The sequence below is a fragment of the Lepisosteus platostomus genome, chromosome 4 (assembly GCF_059453375.1).
Source record: "Lepisosteus platostomus isolate fLepPlt1 chromosome 4, fLepPlt1.hap1, whole genome shotgun sequence".
Classification (NCBI taxonomy): domain Eukaryota; kingdom Metazoa; phylum Chordata; class Actinopteri; order Semionotiformes; family Lepisosteidae; genus Lepisosteus; species Lepisosteus platostomus.
The window spans coordinates 7,152,250-7,169,531 of NC_142614.1; the positions used below are offsets into that span (position 1 = coordinate 7,152,250).

The 17,282-nt window shown below is 46.6% G+C and overlaps 1 protein-coding gene and 4 non-coding genes across 5 annotated transcripts; 1 reads left to right on the forward strand and 4 right to left on the reverse strand.

The window, feature by feature from the left end:
* Positions 1-6,393, reverse strand: snapc2 (small nuclear RNA activating complex, polypeptide 2). Its single transcript, XM_088627969.1, has 5 exons — positions 6,272-6,393; positions 4,019-4,232; positions 2,810-2,983; positions 1,499-2,099; positions 1-1,057 (listed from the first exon to the last, which is right to left on the reverse strand). The coding sequence occupies exons 2-5, from the start codon at positions 4,223-4,225 to the stop codon at positions 297-299; spliced, it is 1,743 nt and encodes a 580-aa protein (XP_088484095.1). The 5' UTR covers positions 4,226-4,232; positions 6,272-6,393; the 3' UTR covers positions 1-296.
* Positions 6,394-6,571: 178 nt separating this feature from the next.
* trnal-aag (transfer RNA leucine (anticodon AAG)) lies at positions 6,572-6,653 on the reverse strand. Its single transcript has one exon. It is a non-coding gene; the product is annotated as a tRNA-Leu (tRNA).
* A 600-nt stretch (positions 6,654-7,253) lies between these two features.
* Positions 7,254-7,327, reverse strand: trnat-agu (transfer RNA threonine (anticodon AGU)). Its single transcript has one exon. It is a non-coding gene; the product is annotated as a tRNA-Thr (tRNA).
* Positions 7,328-7,708: 381 nt separating this feature from the next.
* trnan-guu (transfer RNA asparagine (anticodon GUU)) lies at positions 7,709-7,782 on the forward strand. The gene has a single exon. It is a non-coding gene; the product is annotated as a tRNA-Asn (tRNA).
* Positions 7,783-14,877: 7,095 nt separating this feature from the next.
* trnan-guu (transfer RNA asparagine (anticodon GUU)) lies at positions 14,878-14,951 on the reverse strand. Its single transcript has one exon. It is a non-coding gene; the product is annotated as a tRNA-Asn (tRNA).
* Between the last annotated feature and the right edge of the window lie 2,331 nt (positions 14,952-17,282).

The window sequence follows — 17,282 nt, forward strand, 5'->3', positions numbered from 1 at the left end:
TAAACTTTACATTTTATTATTTAAAAAAATAAAACTGCAGATGAACAACTGAACTGAGTGATATACAAAAAAGTCAATTAAGAACAGAAGGACTACTAGTTATACCATAACACTTTCTGGCGCACTATTAACAGTGTAATCCTGATTTTACACCATTGACCTTAAACTGGGAATCATTTTAATTTCTGGCAAATTAACACTGCCCCGGTACATGTAACATGCAGGACTTAAAATATAACTTATTCACACAGTAGAGTCACTCCTAGTGGACTTGCACCATGACATAATGTAAGACTTCACCCGACTCTCTGTCTTGATTCTGACCTCACAAGAAGCTTCAGCGGGATCATGAAAGGGTTCAACGGGCACAACCCTGCTTTTGCAAAGTCCGGCTTGGCTCTGTTGGCACCTGGCTGGGGTCTGGCTCCATCTGAGCTCCGCAAGTGGGAGGGATCTTCATCAGATGGAATTGCCGTTGGTTCTGGCTGCTCACTGAGGGGTAATGAAGTACCTCCCTCTGGACCGGATGAGCTTGCAGTTCTTCTCTCTTGATTGGTGGACACTATGGCTGCTGAGCAAACCCCTCTTTGACTGGTGACCGATTCCATTGTGTCTGCATTGTTATTGTCATTCATAAGGGACAGCCTGATAACCTCTCTTTCATCGGGCTTTTCCTTGTCAGGCATGTTGGCTGGCATGCCGGAAGAGCCATCAGCGTTTGCCATGCCACTGGAGGCCGTGGGTCTGTTTTCTATGCCACTGGTCAACCTGGCACCCATCCCAGCTCCAGAATCATTACTCCCAGGACAGGGAATGTCCCCAGCCCGACTGTCGGCGGAGCTGGGTTCTCCCACCTCGTCCGGCAGCTTGCAGTCGGCCCCCGCAGCCTCGCTGGCCCCGGGGGATGAATTGCGCTTGCGACTTGCGAGGGGGCGGGGCTCGGCAGGAGAGCTGAGCCGGCTGTGGACCTGGCGCAGGTGGTGCTGCAGCTCGCGGCCATCCAGCAGGGGGAGCTCCTCCGGAAGAGACAGCAGGAGGTCCAGCATTACTGCGCTCTCTGAGACGGGGAGAGGAAAGAAAGCAGAGTGCAAGAGGTGGGGGCAGGGGTAGGGTGACAATGGGGTAGAAAAGGAGAAAAATTGCAGAGAAAGGAGAGGTTGAGGAAAATACAGAAAGAATGAGGGTTAAGAGTAAAAGTGACAGAATTTTACAATTCTACCCAATAATGCCTGGCCAACAGGCCTCAATCTGCTCTGGCAAAAAGCACCATTTTGGTTGATATCACATTCACTTACAGAACTCTGGAAACTCAACAGAAAAGCAATTTAATCAGAGGATCTAGTCACCAAATGAGATACAAACTGAGCATTTAGTTGTTAAAGACTATCCAAAAACTAATCAGAAAATGGAGACAGGTTCCCAAAATAGGTGTGGAGATGCAAAGGTTGTATCCCAAAGGAGGTTCTGAATGGAAGAAACAGCATCTGCCAGCACTCACCCAGAGCGGTGAGCTTGGGCTCCTTCTTTTTATGGGACAAAGGGTTGAAGTAGCGGTACAGCTTTTCAAAATTCACGTACAGCGGCAGTCCAGACCCTTGAGTCTGTGTGGGGTGGCGCACGGTGGACTGGTCAGCACTGGACGGGATCAGTGGCGTGGGGGCAGGGGCCTCTTTCCGGCTGGAAACAGAGGTGGAGGAGGCCAGCAGGCAGCCAGGCCTGGCGGAGATTTGACTAGAGGACTGTGGGCCAGAGGAAGGTGTTGGCAGACTGGGAGGGGTCGATGTGCTTGCAGCTGGGCTGCTGTTGGCTGACGTTTGATGTCCTTGGGTCTGATTGGCTCTCACTGGAGAAGACAATGGGGGCGTCGGCTTCTGACTGCTGCAGGATGGGGTTCCTGGGCTCCGATTAGCAGAAACGGACAGACGAATTGGCACACTGGGATTCCGACTGGTGGAGGACCCAACGTTCTGGAACTCTTTGAACGGGCCTTGGTGCCGTAGGCGTTTGGGTACCTGGATGATTCGGTCCACTTGTTGCACAGATCGAGGAGGATAAGAATGGAAGAGACTACTAGGCTCTGTGGCAGCAATCACCAACATCTACAACACAGACATTTTCAGACAGGACTGTTAGAGACACGTTACCGAGGAAATGAGACAGTTTCTTCTAGTCCACATGACAAGGGAGGAACTGACCATACTGCACACGTGTGCTTCTGTTGTTGTATGTTACTATTGTATACCTCATTACACAACATGGTGCACAACAGTTTGCCAGCACTAAGGCACACTGGTATAGGCAGGAACAGCAATACCAGAATACTTTCACAATAATTGACTCAGTAATCTGTACACTTCACAGTTTAATATACAAATCCGAGCCACCCACATTCATGCTGCTTTGGGTTATATTGTATCTGTCTCAGTGACCACAGAGCTATATGGTCACCCTACATATGTGTAATTGCCTGCAAAAACAAAACCTGTCACAATTGTATTTATATGGACAGAAATGAATACAGACTGAAGTATACATACACATTATAGTTGTTGAAGGTTATCGTAACCCAAAGGTCAAAGGCTCTTTGACCTCGGAACCGGATCTGTTGGTTGTCCGCTTTCTGTGCTAGTGAAGTGAGTGTAAGCAAACAGACTGTGCTGCCGCTTGAGGAGCTGCTGCGAGCTGTTCGTTAAATGACAGTAAAGTGTGTTGAAGTTCATTAACGTGTGCTTATTGCAAGCTACCACAGGGGGGGCGTGGGACACAGCCCTTAGCGAGACGCAGAGGGTCAGGGTCGGCGCCGGCGCACCTGCGAGAAAGCGGCCGTGATGGGCGCCTCCAGCTGCCCGGCCATGTCCTGCGCCAGGTCCGCCCACAGCTCCACGGGCACCTTGTTCTTCTGCTGCTCCTGCCGCTGCTGGGTCAGCGTCTGCGTCACCTGCGTGTTCACACGGCCCTTCAGGAACTGCAGGAAGTCCAGGATCTGTGTGGGGAGGAGGGGTGCAAGACACTCTTATCCACTGCTGTGTAATTGCAAATGACTCTGCCCGTTTGCCACCTTCCTTACACCCTTGCGCATGAGACACTTTTTTTGGCTTCCTCTACAGTATTAACAAGCAGTCGAGATCGTTTAAAAGACAGCAGCCATATCACCCTGCAGCTCACAGCTCACAGCTGGCAGCCCACTGGAGCTCAACAGGGTTGAGCCTGGCCCGTACCTGGATGGGAGACCTCCTGGGAAAGATAAGGTTGCTGCTAGAAGAGGTGTTAGTGGGGCCGGCAAGGGGCGCTCACCCTGCGGTCTGTGTGGGTCCTAATGCCCCTGTATAGTGACGGGGACACTATACTGTAAAACAGATGCAGCCCTTCGAATGAAAGGTAAATCCGAGGTCCTGACTCTCTGTGGTCATTAAAAATCCCAGGGTGGTTCTCGAAAAGAGTTTCCCATTGGCCTTTACCAATCATGGCCTCTTACTAATCCCCCTCTCTGAACTGGCTTCTTCACTCTGCTCTCCTCCCCACTGAGAGCTGGTGTGTGGTGAGCATACTGGTGCACTATGGCTGCTGTCGCATCACCCTGGTGGGGCTGCACACTGGTGGTGGTGGAGGGGACCCCCATTTCATGTAAAGTGCTTTGAGGGGAGTGTCCAGAAAAGCGCTCTATAAGTATAAGGGAATTATTATTATTGTTATTATGATACAATAACAATCAATATAATTATGAAGTCATATAGCTGCAAATCAGTGAACCATCCAAAGTGTTCCTTTGTCTACTGACTGAACAAAAGAGTCATAAACATAAAACAAACAGGACTTCTTCTCAGAGGTCCGAGTAGGTGGAGACAGTTCCACAGTCTGAATCCACCGAGCTCCCCCGTCTGGGAGAGCATCCGGTTTGAGCCGAAGTCCTGATTCCACCAAAACCCACGCCCACCCTTCCAAAGCGATCACCCAAAACACAGATCCGTTCTTCTTCGTCTTGGGCGTTTCTGTCAGCCCTGACCCGCCCTGGCCTTACCTCCTGCGCGCTGCGGCCGGGCACCCTGGACTGCAGAGCCGGGAGGTCGATCGCCGGGCAGCGGCTCTGCTGCCTCAGCGCGGCCAGCAGGCGGCGCCGCTCTGGCATGCTCCACGCCGCCCAGGTCACCCGCGGCGGCGGCGCCTTGTGTTCCTCGCTGGTGCTGTAGCGCACGGGGGCAGCGCGGCGGCGGGATGGCGGCTTCATGGCTCCCCTGAGGAGGGCGGAGAACAGAGAGAGCATCAAGAAGCGCCAAGGATCTCTCGAAAAGAGTAGGGGTGTAACCCTGGTGTCCTGGCCAAATTTCCCATTGGCCCTTACCAATCATGGCCTCCTAATAATCCCCCTCTCTGAATTGGCTACATCACTCTGCTCTCCTCCCCACTGAGAGCTGGTGTGTGGTGAGCGTTCTGGTGCACTATGGCTGCTGTCACATCATCCAGGTGGATGCTGCACATTGGTGGTGGTGGAGGGGAGTCCCCATTACCTGTAAAGCGCTTTGAGTGGAGTGTCCAGAAAAGCGCTATATAAGTGTAAGCAATTATTATTATTATTATTATTATTATTATTATTATTATTATTATCCCACCCTCTGACTGACGGCTCCATCTGGCAAACCGTGCCGGTGCAGGAGAGAGAGGAAAACCCTACCACAGCCAATGAATGTGTTCAGGTATGCGAATAAAGGTACTAGAATTTCTGCTATTTCGCTCTGAGGCTGAATACGATCAACTAGTGAAAGAAACCTTATAGTGGCAAAGGATCAAGTAAAGGTTTATTTCGCTGGAAAGAAAAGAGACCCGAAGAAGGCTCCACAGCCAAAACGTGTGTCTCTTTTCGGCCTGGAATAAACCTTTACTTGTTCCTTTGCAGCCTAAGCACGCTGACGCAGCTCCCTGCTTAAGCATAACAGTTTTACAGAATATTGTAAATCAATTGTCATCACACTCTCCGTTTTACAAAATTTAAACAAAAACTAAACAGTATTGTTAAATAATATGCCTTCAGCTGCAACTGTTTATACGCTGTCTGTTATGTGATAAACAGTAATTTACAGCCCTCTGTTGTACTGAATCTCCAGATTAAATACTCCCTAACAAGTCAGCGACATCAGATCATCCTGCTCTGATGTCTTCTGGCACAGAACAGTGACATATGAGCACTGGATGTAATTGTATTAATAACAACACCGAGGACAAAAACAACAGGAGGACTATCAACACATTCAGCCTACTGGCAGTTAGCAGGTAACTGATCTGAGTATCCGTGCCTGCTGTTTCCTTAATGAATCCAGTCTATCGACTTCAACAACATAGCTAGGTTGCTTTTCCCGCAATTTTTTTACATAAACAGACAGAAAAGAAAAACGAGGTGTGCAAACATTAAAAGCAGGTATTGGTTGTGGCTGTGATTATGTTTAGTTTCTGGTTATTGTGGTATTTCAATCACAGAGCGACTTCAAAATCCCGTGTTCAGTGACCAGCTTTTCCAAAACCTGATGGTTATGTCATATCTGTTCTGGCTCTGCAAGGGAAAGGGATAGAAAGTCCTGCAGCTCTGTTGTCAAATCTCCTTTCTTTTATAATAATCTTTTACTGGCACCATTACATTCAAAAGTAGTGCCAACGCTTTTATTATCCAGACAAAGTGAGCGAATTCAGTTTATACATGCATTTAGTGTATATAATAACCTTTTTGCAGACTAGCGAAACCAAATACCAAGGAATTCCTGGAAAAAAAGTGGAATAAAGAAGCGGGACGATTTAAGAGACAAATTGCTCGGTTTCCACACAATATCCTAAAATGGCTCCCAGAATCCCTTTCACGATCACAATTACACGACGTAAATCAAAGATAAATCGTGAAGAAATGGACTTCTCGTCTCCATGAGCAATATACTGTATATAACATGATAACGTATAAGGGTATCTTACGCATTTGTGTAAGAATATCAAACCTCAATACAGCTTTTTTTCCCGACTGTATTTCTGCCTATGCGCTTATTTATTCCCGCCTTTTTCCTCCTTTCTGAGTTTTTTAATTAAATGCGTTTCTGGTAAGATATATAACGTTCATGCGGCAGTCGAGCACATCTAATTAGGTAATACTGCAGCCGGTAAGGACAACTGGCAGTCTCTTTTGCTTTGCTAGGTGGTTTACCACGGCTGTTTTCTTGTTTGTTTTTTGCAGTGTTTGTGTAAAGTCAACAACAAACTCGACTCCTGAGCTGAAACGACAAAAATAACAACTCACCTTTAAAGCGTCAAGCGCTACTGCTCAGAAAAACTCCAACTACCTACTAGAAAGATACACTTCCCTCTCCCTACGGGTCGTAATAGAGACCAAACTTGGAGACACTGCGTACGAACGGCGCAGAAACAAACGCGCTTTTCGTGTGCTAATGAGATCCAGCCGTCGCATGACGTCCTGGAAGTCTGAGTAGCAGCAATACAGAATCAGAGAGGTTAAACAAAGGATTGATTTTAGAAACCAAGAGGCATTCTTAGATTTAGAAAATATGATTTATCATTACAAGGTTAAAAAAGAATATCCTGGCAGCGGTGGGATTCGAACCCACGCCTCCGAAGAGACTGGAGCCTTAATCCAGCGCCTTAGACCGCTCGGCCACGCTACCACACGATATACCCAGGCTTCCTTATTGTCTATTGTAGTTTACCGAATAATTGGGTTAATCCAAAGGACGAACAGCAAAATAGCACTACAAATGGGTTTCGCTCTCCCTGTGACGCTAAATATCACTATCTCATTGTCATCGCCTCGTTTTTCGTGCTTTGAGCTGGTCTCATTTGCGCCATGTTCGTTCACTTGAAATACTGTTCATTACACCGCTGAACAACTGTTTTTTTGCGAGGACATTGTAGTGTTGGTTCCGATTAGTGCGGCTACTCGGCGTCCGAATCAAAGAACATTGTGCGCGAAACTCTAATTCCATGTTCGATAAGCCTCGAGAAATGTCTAAATTCGTTGTTTCCGAACTACAGCATATGCATTTCCCAAAAAAGGCCACTTACCACCCCATCCAAAACTCCTGACCGAGGCAAAATGTAAGGCTTAAAACACTCTTTATTCAAATTAGCTCCAAGATAATATCAGACAAACAGCCGTGTTATATCAGCCGATTTAAACACCCTCGTCATTGAGGACACGATGGCGAGGATAATAAGAAATATAATTCAACAACCTAGCTAGTAAAATCAAGAACACGCGACACAAAAGGCACCGCTGGGATTCGAACCCAGGATCTCCTGTTTACTAGACAGGCGCTTTAACCAACTAAGCCACGGCGCCGCCGTATGGCACCAGCGCTGAACTCTGTGCCCATACAGCAGCGAGAGACGTGATTCACTCTGGCATTGAGACAGAGAGAGCCGACAGATCGGAGAAAGACTCTGATTGTACAGTTATGCTTTTGAGAGAGACAGCCTCTATCAAACCAGCTAAATTCTAACTTGTAGTTTCCGGTATCGATTTTATTGTTCTCTTCGGTGTGGAGCCAGAGGTCAAACATTTGAATGCTTGTTTTAAAATTTCTTAACTTTCTTACAGTGATAACATCCCCGTATGTGTAAAGATCGAAATGGAAATCTAATTAAAATTAAATTAAATCTGTAAATTGAAATCTAATTTAAACACCTTAAAACGGTAATTTCTATCACCCTGAGCACGGCGGTCTCTGTGGCGCAATCGGTTAGCGCGTTCGGCTGTTAACCGAAAGGTTGGTGGTTCGAGCCCACCCAGGGACGCGAAATTTTTTTAAATTTTTTTTTCGATAAATCGTAATAATTACATATGTTAACTGCTTACATTTACCTACGGCAATACTCGTCGTTACTCACCCCTGCCGTGGAGCGCACCCATGGGTGACACACTGCAAGGCCCACTGCAATAAAAATCGGGGCTGGAAGTGAGCAATTTCTTCACCAGGTTTGTGACGCAGGCCAAATTGTACAAGATGAGAGGGTAATGTAGCCAGATCACTGATCAACTGCAAAAGCCATACTTCAGTTATTAATAGAGAATAGGAAAGGTCGATTTTAAATGAAAAAGGTTTAGGGCAGACTTTATAATTCCTAAATTTGCCTTTTAACAAATGAACTTAAAACAATGGCTCAAAATCGCAAAGCTGGGGTTTGACAGAAGATGAGAGGAGACGGAGACGGAGCCAGGGGCAGTGTCACAGATGGACCAGGAGGGGGCAGCAGATCTCAGAGGCAGGGGTGTGAACCAGAGTGAATGAGCTGTGGATTTGTGTCAGGGAGTGTGTCAGTCAGTAGATCTGCCAGTCAGTGTGTCAGGGAGTGTGTCAGTCAGTAGATCTGCCAGTCAGTGTGTCAGGGAGTGTGTCAATCAGTAGATCTGCCAGTCAGTGTGTCGGGGAGTGTGTCAGTCAGTAGATCTGCCAGTCAGTGTGTCAGGGAGTGTGTCAGTCAGTAGTTCTGTCAGTCAGTGTGTCAGGGAGTGTGTCAGTCAGTAGTTCTGCCAGTCAGTGTGTCAGGGAGTATGTCAGTCAGTAGTTCTGCCAGTCAGTGTGTCAGTGAGTGTGTCAGTCAGTAGTTCTGCCAGTCAGTGTGTCAGTGAGTGTGTCAGTCAGTAGATCTGCCAGTCAGTGTGTCGGGGAGTGTGTCAGTCAGTAGTTCTGCCAGTCAGTGTGTCAGGGAGTGTGTCAGTCAGTAGATCTGCCAGTCAGTGTGTCAGGGAGTGTGTCAGTCAGTAGTTCTGCCAGTCAGTGTGTCAGGGAGTATGTCAGTCAGTAGTTCTGCCAGTCAGTGTGTCAGTGAGTGTGTCAGTCAGTAGTTCTGCCAGTCAGTGTGTCAGTGAGTGTGTCAGTCAGTAGATCTGCCAGTCAGTGTGTCGGGGAGTGTGTCAGTCAGTAGTTCTGCCAGTCAGTGTGTCAGGGAGTGTGTCAGTCAGTAGATCTGCCAGTCAGTGTGTCGGGGAGTGTGTCAGTCAGTAGATCTGCCAGTCAGTGTGTCGGGGAGTGTGTCAGTCAGTGTCATTCAGTGTGCTACTCTAGTTCTGTCAGTCTGTGTCAGTCAGTGTGTACCAGTGTATACCATTATATGCAATCATGTCATTGTCTGCCTGTCCAGCAAACAAAAGGCATTCCAGTTGCACCAAGGTCTGAGGGTGATTCTCTAGACCGATGTCAGGCACCCTGCCTGTCTCGCTCCTGTGAGCCTGATTGGTCCCAAGACTGCAGAGTGAGTTCAGTGGAAGTCCGGGACCTAAGTTTCAAAAACTGTTGAAATGTGAGCAGTGAAAAATAATCTTAAATTCAGCCGGAATGATTGGGAAATCATGCTCAAGCAGCCTCTGTTGGAGTCCTGGAAAGGCCTAGCAGGGCTGGAGATTTTAGAGTGGGCAGTGTGGGCCATCAGTGCCCCGACCTCCCCAAGGTCAGCTCTGGGCAAGGTGTCTGTGTGCTGATAAGCCCATCAAACTCCACTGCTTCTGCACATGTAATAGATTCCGCACACCACTCCACCGGCTATTTTTAGACCTAAGCCCCCCCCCACTGCCCTCCCCAGTCGGTCTAAAATTAAACCAGACGTCTTTGTGAGGAAGAGTGAAAAAAAAGCTTAGACGTTTCAGAACAAAGCAGGGCCACATGGTTTAAAATGTACACGTGAACCCCCTGTCATAAAATGAAACTGAGACCAGGTTGTTTCAGATGTGTCTTAGATTCAAGCCCTTGACCCTCGCTGGCGCACAGTTCATTGTTGAAAACCAAGAAAACCAGTGTCCTTTATACATTGCACCAGCCAGAATGTCATGATTGTAGTCCCTCCTCCTTAAGGGCTCTTTCACTTCGGACCTGATTTTGTGCACCTGCCCCTTGTTCCAGCCTCCTTCCTGTCCCCCTTAAAAGCCAGACACCCTCTCAGTTCAGGGCTCTGCACTGATTCCCATATCGTGCGAGCCCGGGACCTGTAATCGCCTGGCTCCGTTATGTTTTTAACTTTCTGTTCCTGTTCCCCCCACCGGTCCAGACCCGGTTCCCGATTTTAATCTCCTGGATGGATCGCCTGGCCATGGATTTATGCTTGTTTTTGGATTCCCTGTTTGGATGACCTCCTGGACACCTGCGCAGTTTGGACACGCCCCCCCCCCCCCGTATTCATTCCCGATTCCTGCCTGACTTTTCCCTAGTGTTTCCTCACTCCACCCTGGATTGTGTCGTCCGCATAGGGTCTGGAAAGAACTGTTTCGTTACACAGAACTGTCTGTTGCTTCAGCAGTGCAAAGTATGACAAATTTACTCTGTAATCTTTACCCTGGAATAAAAAAACCTGTTCCATAACTGTGACAGACAAGCTCTTCCATCTTGTTAGCACTTGTGCGCTGGCTGGAGTAACAGTATCAGGGTCATGCAGGGTCAGTGTACCCCAATGTGTGGAGTATTGCAGTAGCTCACTCTCTAACACTGCAGCACCTCTTTATGTACCTCTCTATGTAGCGAAGGGCAGGTTGGTCAAAGGGGAAGTCAGAGAACATCATCACTTCCTTCGCAGGTTGGTCTTACAGACAGAGAGAGGGCGATCATAGAGGGACACACACAAACGACACTCAGACTATAATTGTCAGGCTGTTGCAGATGGGCTTTAACCTGTCTTTTTCCTTTTATTTGATATACATGGCATTTTCTTTCAGTGTACATTTATGTGTGGTACAGTGGCATAGAGGCTCAAAGTGTAGATACCGTAAGTCAACCAAAAACACCTGTGCACAGGCGAATTAATTCTATTATTGTACCAATGCCCAGATGCATGCAGATAGCATGTGAAGTCTGCATCCTATCAGTATACCTGTGTACAGATGAGTTTTCTCTCTGGTCAGTCCAGTGTTACTGCACTGTTAAAGTGTCTATAAAAGCTACTGTGCACTGGCAAGCCCTTTGTTCTAGATGCTGGCATGATCCTCATAGATCCAGATGCCGCTAACATGCTCCTTCAAGTCATACATCACTGGGGAGTGTGAAGGTGTCCTGGTGTGTGCCAGCAGACACCCTGCTGCCATAGCGCCAATCACCACGACTCGCAGCTTCTGCAGATTGGGTGGGGGGGGGGAGGTATGAGCGTGTGAGAGTTTTCACTGAGAAAAAGATTACTGTGTGTTAGCACAGCAAACCCATATTGTAAATCCTGAAATGACAGGCTAAGTTCAATTGCTCTTCCATTACAAATGCAATCACCTCTGCCAGGGTCATCCGAATCCTCATCCAGAAATCACCAACCTGGAAGGAAATCGACCACTCACAACAGGCTCCTGTCTCCTGCTCACTTCAGCATGCTAGGTTCTCTGTGCACCACACTATGCAACAGGCAGCAGGATGAACTCACAGAACTCATGCAGCCACACACATAATGAATTAGCAATGAAAACCGGGCACATGGAAAGAAATGCCACTGTGTTTCTCTAATACATCTGAGCTGCCAGGAAAAAGCTGCCCTCCTTCAGTAATTCAATCAGCACAGAGCTCTCCTGACCAGGGCGCCACAGATCTATTACTGACCTTTCATGACTTTCTCTACCTGTCTCCATCTCTCGCTCTCCAAGAGGGAGCCCAGCTACCTTGCAGCATAGAGGTCTTCCGGAGAGAAAATCAAACGCAGGGACAGAAGAGGAGAGAAAAGCAGAGAGACGTGGAGAGGGACAAGGGGACGGTGTCAGAGGGAGGAGGAGATCCAAAGAATGGAAGAGTAAGGTATTGCTTTGGTGACACTTTGATGCATCACCCATTCTAATAAAGCTCTTTCAATTTGAAAGACTCAAGAGAGGTGGCAAGCCCAGAGAAAGGGTCACCCTCACGTTCCCCTGGCAGGAAAGGACGCAGGACCCCTCAGAGTGGATGTGGACAAAACTTATTCTGCATGTCTGTCATTGGGTGGAGTGGTGGCTCTGTGGCTAAGGATCTGCACCTGTAGCTGGAAGGTTGCTGGTTCAAATCCCCTAGCTGGTAGAGGAATCCTATGCTGTTGGGCCCCTGAGCAAGGCTTTTAACCCCAACTGCTCCAGGGGCGCTATACAATGGCTGACCCTGTGCTCTGACCCCAGGCTCTCTCTCTCTGTCTGTGTGTCTCATGGAGAGCAAGCTGGGGTATGTGAAAAGACAAATTCCTAATGCAAGTAATTGTATAGGGTTAATAAAGTGATGTTGTTATTATTATTATTCTGTCTAAAGCGCTCCAGTCAGTCCAACACAGAATGTGAATTTGGCCTCAGTACAGCTGCTGATCATTTAGCCAGGGCTTAAATGCTCCAGTCAGTCCAACACAGAATGTGAATTTGGCCTCAGTACAGCTGCTGATTATTTAGCCAGGGCCAGGACCAGTACTTCTGAGAGACACCCTAGGCTTCACTGTGCAGTACCACATGGGTACAGACCAGCACTGTGCCGTATGGCTAGATCAGCGTTCTCAGACTCCACTGCCAGTGTGGCACATTACCTTAAAAGTCGCTTAACATGCAACACGAGATCTCAACTACTTTCTCAAATGATTACTCTGACAAACACGTCTACCTTTCGTTCATCTCCCCTGAGATGACTGCTTAAAACATGCAAATAATATTAGATAACAATAAATTTGAAGATCTGTGGACCAGCAGCAAATCAGTACATTTACCCAGTTGATCAAACAATGAGGCTAGCTCAGTAAAGGAAATCAGGTTGGTTATGCAAGTGATCATGATAAACGATTCTTCTGTCTCTCTGGAATTCTAATAGGTATTACGTGAGATACTCCAGTGATAGGCTTCAGCAGAGAAAAACATACTCTTGCAGTCTAAAATAAGAAATGTTTATTCTCACATTTTCTTTTTGCTATTTCAGCGAATCTGGCAAAGTCCTGAATGCCCACAAGTTAAATCCATTTCAAGCTCTGTAAGATGAAAAATGTGAAACACAGAAAAGGTACATCTTCCCTAACTAGGTTCATGGAGTTCTTTGAAAAACATCATTTACATATTCTACATAAAAAAAGCATATTGCTGCTCTGGAATAAGTCCAGAATGAAGCAACCAGATACACATTAGTGCTTAAGGCAATGTCCTACATTGGTAGGCTGATGAAACCAAACTTTTTTAGGCCTTACAGGGATTCCAGGGGGACCTGATACAAGTACGCAACACTGGCAAAAGTGCTGACAAAATCAACCCAGCAGACTTGTTCCGAATGAACAGTGAAACACAAACCCAAGGTCACAAGTGGAAACTGCATGGAAGCACATTTAAAACTGAGAACAGGAGGCATTTCTTTAACCTCAAGGTTGTGTGAACAATGGACTACAGGCCCAGTGGTCTTGCTGAAGCTGATACCCCAGGCTTCCTTCAAGAACAAGGTCCTTGGACAAGTTACTGACTACCCAATGGTCTAGAGAAAGCAAAGTGATTCCTCTCATGGTGTAACTGTCCTCGTTTTCAATATTTCAAAGCACAGAAACATGTTGGTCAATCTTATTGACTGTATAGGACTGCCTGTGCTCACGCCTAAGTTACCAGGCCTGAAATCTCTAACATACTTTTTTTTTTCTGGTTTGTATGCAAGAGTCTGGACCTGAGAAATGCTGAAAAGAATCACGCTGCTGTGTTGTTAGTTCCACCTCCCAGTAATGTCAGTAAAAAGGCTCCCGTGTCGAATCAAACAGACCATTGACCCATTGGGAACACAGACCCAACATTGTCTATCCACAGATGTCTGCCAAATCAACCAGTGTTACGTCCTTATCTTGAGCTACTGAGAGTGAAATTACGTACAGACGTCCGTGCCTGGTTTAAGTGATGGTGAAAAACATCACTAAATAAGAAAAACTGGATGTGTTCGTGGTAAGGCGTTATATTCTAAGCGAGTAGGTAATGTCTCAAGTCCCCTGCTCACTAGATTTCATAACTTTATTTAAAGCTCGCAAACTGCAGCTCTTTGCCGAATTTGTAAACTCGACACCCACAATCATATGTCGCCCAAAACCTTCTCTACGATCTCATGACAACAACCGTCAACCGGAGATACACGCCTCTCCTCCTGTAGGCGTCCTCACGCCAGCCTCCCTCCGGTTTAGTCGAGCGGAGTTCCTGTCCGCCCACTAGCGCCAGCTTGAGTGTTTTTTTACCCGCGGATAGTAATTCAGTGCGTCGTCTATTTTAATGTGTCATTCTTCAAGACATTTTTGCAATTTCCCCTTTTTGCCTGATGTGTAACATTCTTTAGGTCTTTTATATGGGGGGAGGGAATGAGAGGGTAGGAGACGGTCTTTTCTGTGTTTGGCAGTTCGAAGTGGGTGGCAAGAGTACACCATTAGTGTTGGAAATGTGATATCATGTTTTATGTATTTTGTTTCTGTTCTTTGTCTACTGAAGGTCTTCCCTGTGCTCTGCTTCTGTATCTCATTATTGAAATACATGTCTGCAAAAAGTGACTTTTTTACATCGGAGTGGAAAATTTGAAATATATCACGACTAATTATCATACATCGATTACAAACGTTGCTTTTAAAAAGCTCGTTCCGTTAACTATACATCTGGCGCCTTTCATCCCCTCTACACTGCAGGTACCGAATGTTACCTTCTATGCATTCATTTCGGCTAGCTCATAAATATGTAGGAAAAAATAACGAACGTTTTGCCTTCTGTGGGTGTCTTCAAGGACAGTAATAACGTTATGAAATGACGAATATTAATCACCTATGTGGAATATTTGGAAAAGTATTAATTATAGTACTCGTTAATTTCTATTAATCTTCATTAAGTGCAGTGCTGCGTGCGTCTGTGACACTTATTTTTAAATTGGGGGATTCTTTTTCTTCAAATATGGAAAACAAACAAAGGAGCAAACAGGAATGCATCGTCCCTGGGTGGGCTCGAACCACCAACCTTTCGGTTAACAGCCGAACGCGCTAACCGATTGCGCCACAGAGACGTTGACGTATCCGCTTGAGATCCAGAATAAGAAGAAAAGAAAAGAAACTCAGTTATTATTGTCACATTATCACCTTCGAAATGGAAATCTATCAGTGAACCTTGCGTTTGCTTTCAGTCCACTTCTCCTGGTCTGGTACCTGATCCCATACTGTACCTTCCAAAATGAGTACACTGTGCCTTGTATGAGCCTTAAGACTAACGCCAGTAAATAACTCGATTGCCCGACTTGGGATCTGAACCGGGGATTCGCTGCCACAGCGCTTAAGAAGAGTTCATCTAAAGGCAAGTGACTTCACCCGTCCATAGTATAGGGAGCAGATCTGTCTATTCCCCAGGCTTCAGTATGACAGAATAGGATCAAGACGGAACAAATCCCGAAACTGAAAGTAATTAATATAACTAATTTGTAATAAAACTAAAGGAGTTTTAATCTTAAACTAAAATAAAAAACAGCATACCCTGATAGATTCGGTATTGATGTACAGGACTGGAACAATCCTGCTCTCGTAATTTAAATCAATCGTTTGACTCTTTGATGGATCAATGACCGTGCAGGTAATGTTCTTACTCTGTCTCCACGTCATCTCCAATCACAGCCCCGCCTGCTTGTCCCCCTCTTTCTAAATCTCTGCATTCCCTTAGTGCCCTCTGCGTCACTCCCACCTTTCCCTCCCTCTTCGGTTCCAATGCAACTTCAGTTCAAATGCAAACTAGAGACCTAGAGAATTCAGAGCAAGTAAAAATCAGCAATGACATCAAAAATCTCAATGGCTACCACACCTCTCCCACCCTGCTATCAGCTATCTCTGTCTCTGTGTATGATCTATCTGTAGCAGTAACCTGGCAGACTTTAGAGCTGAACACTGAATTGTATTAGCAAGGTTCTTATCCTAATCAACCAAGCATCGTCTGCTTTTCCTTTGCGGACATGTAACAGCTTCTGCTTTCTTTCTGAACTCCCCTTGGTCATGCTGCTGGAGTTTATCACTAGCAATGTTAACTACGCCCGCACGGTCTTATTGACAACAACTTTGCAGCTTCTGTATTGCGCAATCCACCGTCTCCTGACCACATGGACACTACAAAAGATAAATGCATTTGGGTTTCTGAAATGGACCACGGCTGTGTACGGGATGTTAATACTGTGTTATTTGCACAATCCATAAAACCTGAGTTTTATCCTAGTGAGAATCCTGTTGTAGAGAGCGGACGTAAATTGCTTCACATAAGAAACTGACGAGGAACTACTGTATAACTGCACTGCCTTTCTCCACGGCGTCCTGACTGACATTTTCTCACAACATTTTATCAAGGAGTGTGACAGGGTGCCTGTACTATCTTCACTTTCAGCCTTCGCTTTGGCTAGCTTTGTGACTTGGAGAAAGCATTACACCTGTGAGGGGTTTTTCAGGTTACTGTTCTAAAAAGGGCACTTGCTTGTTTTAGTTAGTATTCTGGACAGCATCTTCGGTTAAAGCTTAAAAAGGTTCGCCCTTAAAGCCCAGTAATGTGCAGCAGAGGATAGGCCCAGTAAAGTACGGTAAAGTACCACGAGAGCATAGTAAAAACGCAGTAAAGTGTGGAGAATCATGTTGAAAAACGGGCAAAGCAGAGTAAAGTTTGTACTGTAGATGACATTACTGAGCCAAAGCCACTTCACAAGCTATTCCTATGAAGGAAACGCAGGAATAACCAATTAACGTGAATAATGACTTTCAAGTGATGATCTGAGCAGGTCAGGTAGATGCCTTCTGCCGAGCGAGAGCTCTGCTGGTTTTATGTTAGAGCGTTGAATTCAGCCCGAACCCGGCGTCACCCTGACACGTTTACCACGGCAGGTATATCGCCAGTCCGGAGTCTCAGGATTCAGCTCCGCAAGGCTCTCTTTCTTACCACTAATTCAACGCCTTCTCGGCGGTCATCGCTGCGCAGTAAATCTGGGATTTGGCCTTGTAGGACTCTGATAAACGGTGGGTGTGGTAAATCATGGTATTATTGACAGTCCTGTAACGCAAAGTGCAGTATGCGAGTGTATGAGGTTAGTAGGCGCCCCTCCCTCTCTCTCCTCTCCGACCCCCCCGTCCGGCTTGCTCATCTCAGAGGGGACCCTGTAATCATCGCGCGATGGGTTCCCCTTTCAGAGTCCAACGCGGGGTACTGGTGCATGTTCCTTCTCCCGCAGGTCCGCGCTCCGGGCTCGGGAGCTGCGCACGCAGCGCAGTGCTGAAGGAGACGGGTTAAGCGCACATTCTTGGTTGGAAGGCAGGGCAAGTGAGGGTAACAGGGCGATCTGATCGGCGATCTGATCGGACTGGGCAAATTCCATGAT